The following is a 12,169-nucleotide window of genomic DNA, read 5'->3' on the forward strand; positions in this document are numbered from 1 at the left end:
GAGCGAGAGGAGTTTGAAGTGGGGAATCTTGTTACTTAATTTTTTTGCTGGGGGAGGGATTAGGTAGTTAGTGGAGGGCCAGATAAAATTGGTTTGCGATTAGATATTACAATGGGTCATCAATCAGCTATCCCTGAATTTCAAGCAGATAATGGCAACTTCATATCACACACACCCCAAACCACAAAAATAATGAGAACTGTAACTGACTATTCTGATCTGTACAGAGTCTCATACAAGAAAGGTAAAAGAAATATTACAATACTACCTAGTATATCCTTTTTGTGAAGCAACCATCAACGCTGTAAATCCTAGTTTATTGAGTGTATCTACCACCACTTGCCTTTTCAAAAAAGAAAAAAGTAGACTCGTTATCATTTCAAACATTTCCATCACTACAGTTCTTCTCCAATATGTTTCTCAACGTACGTAGGTGCATATTCTGCCTATTCATCAGTGGTAAGGATCCATTAAAGTTGCCACCACTGTGTCCCAATGGAGGAGGTGGGGGCACAGTGTTCTTACTTATAGGCACTGCAAGATGGCAGGAAGCTATGAACCTACTAGGTCAGCACCCTGCAGTTATGACCTGCTGACAAGCAAGTAGACTGGGCCACTGACATCATGGCCCACATTTTACACCATGCACTGGCCAGTCAGCAGCTGAACAATGCTCATATAGTAATCTTCATGTCTTTGCTGCTCACCTTGTAGTGCCCAAAAACAAGAGCACCAAGTCTGCCTTGATTAGTGCTCCTCAGCACACAACTTCATGGATCATTGCTGCCTTTCATAACTTAAAAGAATTATATGGCTTAGATCCAAGAAGCACAGTATGGTTTTTTCCCCATGAAAGGGTATTTTTATGCTCCCATTTCTTATATCAACCTCTAAATTCCCCGGAAAAATCATTCCCAAGGATTGAGGACCTTTTGCAGTGGCATTTTCTGATAGAGTAGAAGAGTTTGGATTTGATATCCCGCTTTATCACTACCCGAAGGAGTCTCAAAGCAGCTAACATTCTCCTTTCCCTTCCTCCCCCACAACACACACTCTGTGAGGTGAGTGGGGCTGAGAGACTTCAGAGAAGTGTGACTAGCCCAAGGTCACCCAGCGGAGCAGAGACGTGAACCCGGTTCCCCAGATTATGAGACTACCACTCTTAACCACTACACCACATTGGCTCTCACTAGTGCTGTCACTAGGAAAGGGAACTGTCAGTTATACAGAATGCCTGCCTTCTACTTACACACAGGGGTCAATGTTATAGTGTGTGTGTGTGTGTGTGTGCGCGCGCGCACATCTATATATATCTATACACAGACACACACAGACACACACACATATTAGCACCCACTTCTGTAACAGCTTAAATTGGAATTAGAAATCTATCACGTTGAGCTTAACATATAAGCTTAACATTAATATTTAGGTGACAGGAAAAATGACACTTTAAGACAGAGCACAATTTGTCATGCAATTGTCATTATCTTTCACTCATTATTACATAGATATGAAGATTTTAAAAGGTGAATCGTTTCTCACCTTCCTTTAAGAATAGTAAGGACTTGATCTACATCATTTCTGCTAACAGCACGATGGAGATGGTCTCCACTCATTGGTTCACCTGAAGAAAACAATGCATGAAAGCAGGATGGATAAAAAATTGTTTTGCTGGTAATCTGTCAGCTATTAAAATGCTGTCAAATAACTAGCTTTCACATTTTTCAGAACAGCATCTGGACACCTCCCAGGTTCCTAAATTAAACAATAGACCTTTTATCACTGTTTAGCAGAAAGATGAAATCTTTCAAAGGTGACTTTGAAATCTTTTTTTTAAAAAAAAACACAACACAAAAAACCCAGATGATTGTTTATTTATTTTTAAAACCTGGGCACCATCTCTCAAATAAACACTCATGAATAATGACAACATCTAAAATATTGTGCACACTGTTGAGTCTCTGCATTGCAAAAAAAGGGGGGGAGAGTAGCAAAAGGTGTTAGTGAGGAAATCCCTGCTTCAAATCTCACCTCAATCACAAACTCCTGAGGTAGCTTTAGGGCTTAGGTAACCCATTAGTTCTAATGCCTTCCCCACCATCTGCAATATGGAGTGGATAATCATATTGGGGTTGTTATATGAATAATGCATTTGGACAAAACAGGTGTATGCTTTTATTTCAATTTATGTTTATAGCCCTTTATTACGTCTTGAGGAGACCTTTTCTATTAAGGACATGCTGCTCCCATATTGACCATAGTTTACCTCTATGACAGTTCTCAAAAACAATTATTTGGGTGTGTAGGAGCAAATAATTAAAAGAACCAAAAGCTAAGAGAAACAATTTAAAATGTACAATCATTCTCTCTTTGAAGTTATATTAAAATATATATGCAGTACATAAAACTTTCAGACAAGAAGCTTAAGGTTGACATAGTTACTCATTAAAATTGTGTCCACACAATAAATGTGATTACTGGATAAACAAAAGGAATCTGGATAGGTGAAGGTCATGCTTTTGTCTTCTGAAATAAATCCTTCATAAAATGGTACTGGGTTGCAGATGAACAGAGCAATGTATTCTAATGTGGCTATAAGAATTTTATTTATGGAACTGAAGGCTCTATTGGAAACTGAATAAATGATGAACTCATTGGTGAAGACATTCTCCAATTAACAGGCAGCAGCTGTTTGTCTTTCTATTTTAGGGACCAATTGATTAAAATTGCACGCCTCATTTAAACAGGACTTTCTTGTATTTTACCTGAGGAAAAAAAGAAGCAGCATCACACCCTTTTTCAAAGTACTTGCATTCTGATTTATGAAGGCTTTTTCCAGCTGAATGCAAATGCTAAACCAAAAGAGACATTTTGTTTTAATGTGCATATTCCTAATATGCACATTAAAACAACGAAGCTATGAAATATGAATATGAATGGATTTGAATATTTACATATAATAAAGCTGTACATTGTATAGGAAAATCCTGGTTTTACAATTCAGATTTTTATCCAAATCCATTATGCTATTTGGAAAGCAAACATTATGTGAAGTGCAATATTAAAATGAACTATGAACATGCCAAACACGTAACATATTTCTAGATAATGATGGGCAGAATTCTTTCCAATGCTTTCTTTTCCTGAGGAAAATTTTCCATTTCATAAACGCATTAGTAACAACGAATGGGTGCCAATTGCTGATACAATATTTGGCAAGCTTTGTACATTCAAAGTGTTTTGCTTTGTTAACTGAATGTAAGTAAAATAAGCATGCTCAATTAGATCACTCTCTAGGTATCAGATTTTTTTCCAATGCAAACTGTAATGTTTACCCTAATTTTCATAGGATTATTTCCCGCCCCGCCCCCCCCCCGAAAACTCACACTGCTTTCAGAACAAGGTTTCAATTCAGGAATGGCGGCCTTTGGACAAATGTGAGCATGTTATATTAAGATGCTAAAGTCTAATGGGCTTCTGGTGGTTACACAGGAAGCAATGGCAAAGGGATTCAGCCATACTTTCACTAAAATGTTATAGGATAGCTCACCATGGGCTAGAGCACAATGGGAAATCAGTGAATCACTTGCAAGCTTTTGGCTGTGAACCTATTTGATACAATACAGAAGTCTATTGATTTCAACAGGATAATTTACTCCCAACTCAGGGAGTGTGGAGAGGTGCATGGATTTCTTGGGGACTGGAATATACAACACTCCATTCTTAACTCCCAGGACAAGCAGTTCTGTTGCCAAGAAGCACGCTTCTTACTAGATATGTATCTTCAAAAGGACACAAAGTGGTACATGTTGTTCCTAATGGCTGGATTTTAGCTAGCCACCCAGATGTAGTGATTCATTGTGGGATCACCACAGAGAATATTTTTGCAGATTGAATTCCTAAATAATCAATACTGTCTGGATGCCTAGCTCAGTTCATTAAAGAGCATGGGGACTTTATGAAACTGATGAGGTTTCTTGTCCTGTTTTCTAATTTGGGCAGCTAAGGGCTGAATAGCGAGAAAACATCAAAAAAGCAAGCAAACATTTTAAGATAAGGGTTTCCCCCCACTTTAGATAACAGTGAGAAATAGCAAATGCAAAAGGTTTAAAATGTATCCCAAATAAGATACTGCATAAAAACGCTTAATTGAGAGCAGTGCTGCATGTTAGATTTACTTAATAAACTTCTGCTTTCCATTTAATAGCTATTTTCATTGGGTAGAAATCAAATTTATATTGTGCATACTTAGAATTAACAATGAATTGCCAACTTACTTGTTGTGGTTACACAAACAGGTGTACTGTAAGCGGACTCCCCTGAAGGATCTGTCACTTTAAGTCGAAATCTGTAAGTTGTTCTAGGTTCAAGACCTTCCACCACATGCTGTTGAGCATATCCCCTAAAACAGAGTAATGTTCCCCCCCCCAAAAAAAATTTTTTTTAAATCATTTTCAAATGTTTTGTTTATACAAGACTAACTCTAAAATTAAATTAAAAATACAAATGGTACTAAAAACTGACTCCCAAACACCTGTAACTGTGAACGTATGAAGGTCACTGGGAAAAAAAACCATCTGCTTAGATGGGAAATATGTGCCAAAATTGTTCTTTTTAAATCCACATTATTGTTGTGTCACTGTGAATCCATCTGCAAATTCATTTGCCCTAACTGCACATACAAATCCAAAGTTTTCTCAAGCCTACATGAATACCTAAGCTGTACATACTTTAAAACCCAAAAGAAAAGAAAGGGTGATAGCCAATATCTGTCATACTCAGAGTAGACTCTGTGAAATCTACCATTTCAACTGGTCTACTCTGAGTATGACTTACGCTGGATATCACCCAAGGACTTCAGGTCTTCAAAAACAAGAACTAGAACATCTACATAAATGTCGTCAAATATATACTCCCAGCACATTTTTCAAGGGCAAAAGTTCAGGTTTGAATATTTTAATTTAATGTCTTCGTATAATATTTGGAATACCAAAAAATGTCTATCAGTATTACCATTACTTTGCCATGTGCTACTGCTTTAACTAAAAAGCAAAAATCCTTCTAAGCTGTCTGACATTGTAAAGAGATTGTTTCCTAGAACGCTCAGAACGCTTTAAATTTTAAAGCACTGTTTATAGTATAAGATATGTAGCTTGACATATGATGAAATAGGTAGTATTCAAACAGTCTAATTCTGCCACCTAGTGACAAACTCTACATAGAAATTTTCTGATGACAACAGAACGTATGATGTCTCAGAGCAAACATCAGAGCAGTCAGGGGACCACTGGTAGCTTATGTAGCACTGCAGTCAATTTATTTATTTTACTTTTACAACACATAAACCACCTCTCCAAATGCTCAATGTAACTGATAATAAAACTCCCTCCCCCCCGAAAATCAAGAGGAAGATCAATTTTATCGTTTAATGTACTGACTTTTTCAACAATTAAGAAAACTTTTTACAAATTAAATCATAACGTTAGAAGAAAAGAAACAAGGGTAAAATAGTGAAGGAGTTATGCTTTAGCCACAAAAAGCAACAAGAGAACTACTCGATGAAGAAGGGTCATGTGGTCCACACTCGGGATCCAACAGCAACAAGTCAGACCCATTAATGATTTGATTCCATGATTATAGAACCTTCCCCTTTCAAGTCATTTGAGTGGTACTTGCTTCACTGAGATGTACAGATTTAGGGGAAGAGTCTGCAGTGCATGGAAGTATTGACAAACTCTTGTTACACCTACAACCACAAAGACCATTTTCAGAACCACTGATTTATGTTAAGTATGTCAGCTTTGTTATCCAAGCTTTCAAATTATTTTGTCGGGGTGGGGGCAGCACAACTTCACTTACGTATAAATTAGACCATATTTATGCAACTTTGTGTCCTCTTCTTCAACTGAAAATTTTAACCATTGTTCCTGAGGACCTTTTCGTTGTTCTTCCAAGTCCCAACTAAGGTGAATATTGTGGTGGCTCACATGGCGTACAACTACAACTGGAGGGCGTGGTTTTGAGATGGAATGTCTTCCTACAAATGAATTACATCATTTCACATGTCTGACACTTATCTTGATTCAAACAGGAATATGGCTAGGACTGCATAAGCACTGTAGGACAATCGCTGCGTTATTTATTCTTTCGTACCTTCCCCCCACTTTGCAGCAATACAATAAACAGAACTGTAAAACAATTTTGCATTGTAGCTATGGACTTCAGCTGCTGTGACAAAAGTTTGCACAGCCTAAGCATTTGTTTGTTTTTTGTGAAATATTTATATCTTTCCTTTTGATCACAAAATATCCACAAGATAGTTGAGAATAAGTAAGCAATAACCTCCAAGAAATTAAATTATAACAGGTGACAGTAAGTCCACATAGCAAATACAAAACAGCAGCAACATACAACTTAATTTTTAAATAACTTTCTCATAAATGGCTTTTAAACATGATAGTTTTAACTTGGAATCTGTATGCCATCAAAAAAGCAGCAAGGTGCATCTCCCCAGGGAGGGAATTCTAAAGTCTCAGCACCACTACCAAGAAGGCCCCATCCTGCATAACCACCCTTTGGTCACACACAAGGAACAATGACTTTTTTTCAGTATCTGCAGGTTCACATCTTTTAAACAAGTGTATTAGTTAAGCAACCAATCAAACATGTCTTACATTTTATAAATGCAAGTAATCTATAGAAAAATTGGAAAAATACACAGATTAGCGTGGCCCCAGCACAAGGATGACAAACAAATTTCATAAAGCATTCCATATTTCTGTCAGCCTGTCCTTAGTGACCATTTTAGCAAGTATTGTATAGTGGAAATATTACTTTCTCGGTGCTTAAAATTATGTTCCTTTAAAAAAGAAAAAATAATTAGTCAATAGACATAATGTAAACCCTTAGACTTGGGGATAGTTTGTCACTAAACACCTATTCTGTTGTAGCCATAAGTGGACCATCCCTCAGAATGAAAGCAAAGAAGATACTATAACTAGAGGCAACAGGCATCCATTATAAAGACATTCAAGTATGTTACTCCTATAGTAAGATGGAATTTTGCCCATCTGGTCCATAGTAAACAGGGGGTGGGGGGGGCGGAATGTGGCTATTCATCAAACACTGATATAATTCAGAGCCTAAACACAACTGGCATTACCTCCAAGAGATGTAGCAATAAAAACCGCTAGCACATTTGCAAAGCTAAGCAGGATCTGGTATGGTTTGAAATCAGCTTGGGGACTATGTGTTGAGATTCCTAGTTTGCCGTGGGTTGGACTAGATGAACATCAGGACCCCTTCAAACTCTACAGTTCTACGATTCTACCATTTTCTCAAACAACTGATGCTAACTTGAAGCAATACATCAGCTTCTCAGTTTAACATTCAATACAGTGGTACCTCGGGTTAAGTACTTAATTCGTTCCGGAGGTCCGTACTTAACCTGAAACTGTTCTTAACCTGAAGCACCACTTTAGCTAATGGGGCCTCCTGCTGCTGCCGTGCCACCGGAGCCCAATTTCTGTTCTCATCCTGAAGCAAAGTTCTTAACCTGAAGCACTATTTCTGGGTTAGCGGAGTCTTTAACCTGAAGCGTATGTAACCTGAGGTACCACTGTACAGGGAAGGATGCATACTGTAAAGATAGTTGATGATTACAGAAGGATTTTTTTGACATGCAAAATGTTGTATCCAAGTTTAAACTATCATATGCAATGATGGGTGAAAATCCCTTGAAATCAATAACCCTATGCACACAAATCTCAATCTTCTTTTATTTTTGAGAAAACTAGAAACTTGCCAGTTCCCCTCACCCTTCTCTCCAAATATGCTTACTTTTGAGAAGGAGTAGGAGACAGCCAGTGACAGGGAAAGAAAGCTAGAAACAGGAAAGCCCTTGCCAGCCTGGAAATAACACTCCACAGCATGCTTGGGAGCATCATATGCTTTTGGGGAGCATGGGAATTTAGAACTCCAGAGCAGCCAAGGAAACTAAGATCCCATGTTCCCCAGCAGGAAATAACAAGCTGGGAATTTGTTATTTACTCTCCCCAAAATTCAGTGAAGCAAGCAAAAGAACTTACAAATTCCAATGCCTTGGGCAAAAAAATACAATCCTGAGTGTCAGAATGACCAGTACTGTCTCTAGTGAGCCCTCCCTACCATCAGTTACTCCCCTTTCCAAGAATAACCTTTTTGCTTTGAAAGTGGATTAAAATACTGGCGATGGGAGCCAGCAGGTAGCAAGGATGAATTTCATTACCAGCTGATCCTTGAAAGGCCTGGGTCTGGTTTGTAATGGGTTTTGGCTTTCCAAACTAGGCGAGTTCATATTCCAAATTCACACCATCACTAATCCTATGCTCTGTGCACTTTCCTTTTCTCATAAAGGTATTAAGACACACTACACTGTGTTCCATTAAGTTCAGGATAAGGTATATATTGGAATAATTCAGGTAATTCATTCTAAGATAGCTAAGATTACCTACAATATTATATTACATTTCACTTAATGAAAAGTTATAGGAGTATATGAGTTCTATTTCCAATAAACCAAGTGCTGATCATTCTGCTTGACACATTTAACAGACAGAGGCCCCATGACTTTAACAGGTTTGTAGCAGGCAAACATTCAGTTCACACAGCTTGTCCTGCTATAAACATTCCAAAGATGACAAAAGCATCTCCAAATGAATTTGTGCCAGTCATACTTGTTCTCCAACAATAACCTTTGTTGGAGAAAATATCAAAACCTATATTCTTTACTTCTTGTTTTGGTTAAATGTGGAAATAATTGCTTTATTATATTGTAAGTTTATTAATTGTCTGAAAAGATTATGCCAAAATGCAAAATATTTGCATAAAATCTATCATTATGTTGCCCAAAAGAGCAGCTGGACTATTTAAAAACACACAAAATATTTGAAACCAGATTAACAGTGGCTTGACCTTCAGCTCAACCAGAAACAGCTTGTTTGATATTCATTTCATTGCTATGACCAACATGGAGCTTTATGACATCATAGACAGGAAACAGAAACATTGTGAGTTATGAGATTGTCCTATTGATTGTCTTGCATTTGGAAAGTTAAATTCATTGTCAATACACTAGCTAAAACTAGGACTTTAAAACAAAGAACAAGCTCATCAGGAAATCATAAGCTTTTGTCCTAATTATTTTTGCAGTGAAAGCTGCTACATAATTTTCATACGGTACAAATATTCATATAGCTCAGTGGCATATCCTTAAAATGACAAGAAAGAAAAAAGACAGCGATGGCACAGCTCACTCCACTATCCTTTTATAGTGAATAGGGAAAGATCAGGTTCATCTATCTAATTACCGATACTGCCTCTATCACCCAGACAAAGTTCCAAATTGGTCAACCTTATAATCTCTTGCTACAAAGTCAATTTGGGAGTTTAAATTCTCTGAAGACATCTGAAACTCATGAATAATGAAAAATTAAATAGAATTGATTACATTTTTAAAAATCTGCTTAATTATTGAAACCAATCACTTAAGCAGAATCACTTTGATCGAAAGTCTTTGTTCTCTAAACAACACTTGCTTTGGGAGAAAGAAAAATGATGAGGCAAAAACACATGGAATGTCAAAAGTAACAAAACAGCAAGCGTACATCTTCTACATGGCAGCTTCTACAGATGACTTTCATCAGCCCTTGGGAGCCTCAGGCCTAAGGACCAAATGTGGCCCTCCAGGCATCTCTATCCAGCCCTCTTCACCAGGCCCCATCCCTCACCAACCCTGCTCCACCCACTCCGGACTGGAATGTGTCCTTGATTCCAGCTTGCCTGGGTGGAAATATGTGCATGTCTGGTAACCTCTGACATTTGTGAGGCAAGAGTCATATCCACTCTTCTGCACAGTTCTGCCTCTGGACTGCCCATTGTTGGCTTGTGGCTCTCAGAAGGTTCCTCATGAGGAAAGCACAGGCTGAAAAATATTTCCCATCCCTAGCTTAGATGTGTTCTGTCCCTTCTACTTTCCAATACAGATCAAATCAGAGAAGGATTTAGGGGAGCGTAACCGGTTCGGCCATACTGGCTGCAGAGCCTTAGGAGTGCCACAACTATGATGTAGAATGGAAGGAGAGGTACAGGGGGGGCACTGAATTTTGGCATCACAGAGGGCACTGCTCAGGGCTGCCAACCTGAGTAAAATATTGGGGTGGGGGAGTAAGCCCTGCCCCACATAATCCATCACAAGACACGGCACACACCCCTATTTGAATGGCAATGCCTATTAACTTTGGGGGGCCCGGCCCCCTCAAATATTTTATTGGGGGGGCTGAAGGGACCGAGGCACCTTGGAATTGAAAATGATTAATAGGACCCACAAAGGGGAGGAGGGAAGTCCAGGACATTCTTTGGAATCTTGTCTTTAAGTTGTATGTTGGATATGTGATTGTAAAACTTTAATCTGAAAAACCAAATTAATTTTAAAAAAGACTATTACTGCTTTAAAAAACACAGCAGAAAAACTCTTTTCTGATTGGCAAGAAGGTGGGGTGGATACTCATAGGATGTGGATGACTTTCAGTAGTGTGCAAAACTGTTCAGTTCAGGTAGCAACAGCAGCACTTTATGGAACGGTTCAGTAATAGTGCTGAGTAGCTGACAAGATAATTTATACAACTCTATCATATGCACGCATACTTTAAAAAGAAAAACTGGCAGCGACAGTCTGGCTCCTGTCACTATCCTTTTCTAGCAGGAAGTCAATTAGGAATTGTTATAGAAGCCATAATTAGGATGCTTAAATGTATTTATATATGCCAGATTCTGCTTAGTTTTCCTTGTTTGATTCCTCCTTTTCCACTAATTTAGAGCTACTTCACATAATATGAAAAAATATGTGTTAGCAACATGTTTAGCAGTGCCTTCTCTATTGTCCTTTCTTTCCCATTTGAAGACAACCTGCTAAGTGGAGACTTAGCATCTGTATTGGATTCAAATTAATTTAATATAAGTGGTGTTATTCTGATTTATATGTATGCTTTTATATATGCAAATGATATTGCTGTTTTTATATATGCCATTGTTCTATTACATTGTAAATTACTCTGGGATGTCTCATAGGAAGGAATTCATGAATGAGATAATGAATGATGATAATGATTCCTATGTGTCCCATGGCATAGTCAATAACACACACACACACACACACACACACACACAGTGTATATAAATACCTTAAATAGCAACTTATAAAAAAATACATAATATTTGAAGGGGAGATTAGTGAAGGGGCAGATAAGCGATGAATGTAACAGCCTGCTTAGACTACTGCAATGCAGTATACAAGGGGCTTCCATTGAAAGCAGTCCAGAAATTGCAGTTGTTTCAAAATAGAGCCCCAAGATTACTAATTGATACTAGAAGTTTTACCAGTTGTATTGGCTCTATTTCCAGGAGCAATTTAAATTGTGGGTTTTAACCTCCTAAGTGGCTTAAGATCACCACCTTCTGCCTGCTTAAACCTTAAGATCTTATATTAAGACCCTGACCAGAGTGCACCCGGTAACTGAAGGAAAGCATATGGTTACGATGAAGGTATTTCTAGCATTGGCACCTCGACTATAGAACCTCCTGAGAGTGGCTCATCTGGAACCATCTTTAGTTTTGCAGCACAAAGTAAAAATAATGTTCTTTACTTCCTCTTTTAAGCAGTTTTTAATTAGGGTTATACCTTTTATGCTGCTTCTATGCAAAAATATTTTTCACTATACTTTGGGCTGGATTCAACTAAGTAATTGTGCAAACAGGAGTCAGCACAAATCACACTAGCACAACGGGCCTTTCATCCCCCTAATGTGTCCCCTCATAGGTAAAGGTACTCCTGACCGTTAGGTCCAGTCGCGGATGACTCTGGGGTTATGCGCTCATCTCGCTCTATAGGCTGAGGGAGTCGGCGTTTGTCCACAGACAGCTTCTGGGTCATGTGCCAGCATGACTAAGCCGCTTCTGGCAAACCAGAGCAGCGCACAGAAATGTTGTTTACCTTCCTGCCGGAGTGGTACCTATTTATCTACTTGCACTTGACATGATTTGAACTGCTAGGTGGGCAGGAGCAGGGACGGAGCAACAGGAGCTCACCCCATTGCAGGGATTCAAACCGCCGACCTTCTGATTGGCAAGC

The 12,169-nt window shown here is 38.5% G+C and overlaps 1 protein-coding gene across 4 annotated transcripts in view; it reads right to left on the reverse strand.

Moving 5' to 3' along the window:
- Positions 1 to 12,169, reverse strand: part of FANK1 (fibronectin type III and ankyrin repeat domains 1) — a 31,824-nt gene that overhangs the window by 15,075 nt on the left and 4,580 nt on the right. For all 4 annotated transcript variants that reach the window (XR_014526899.1, XM_083506228.1, XM_083506229.1 and 1 more), the window contains exons 2-5: positions 5,863 to 6,040; positions 4,281 to 4,405; positions 1,546 to 1,627; positions 269 to 343 (exon numbers count right to left, since the gene is read on the reverse strand). Coding sequence is in view for 3 of the 4 variants with exons in the window: in XM_083506228.1 (XP_083362354.1) it covers positions 269 to 343; positions 1,546 to 1,627; positions 4,281 to 4,405; positions 5,863 to 6,040 (460 nt within the window). In the remaining variant the exon portion in view is untranslated. The remainder of the gene's footprint in view (positions 1 to 268; positions 344 to 1,545; positions 1,628 to 4,280; positions 4,406 to 5,862; positions 6,041 to 12,169) is intronic.

Source organism: Podarcis liolepis, assembly GCF_965112155.1.
Source record: "Podarcis liolepis genome assembly, chromosome: 5".
Classification (NCBI taxonomy): domain Eukaryota; kingdom Metazoa; phylum Chordata; class Lepidosauria; order Squamata; family Lacertidae; genus Podarcis; species Podarcis liolepis.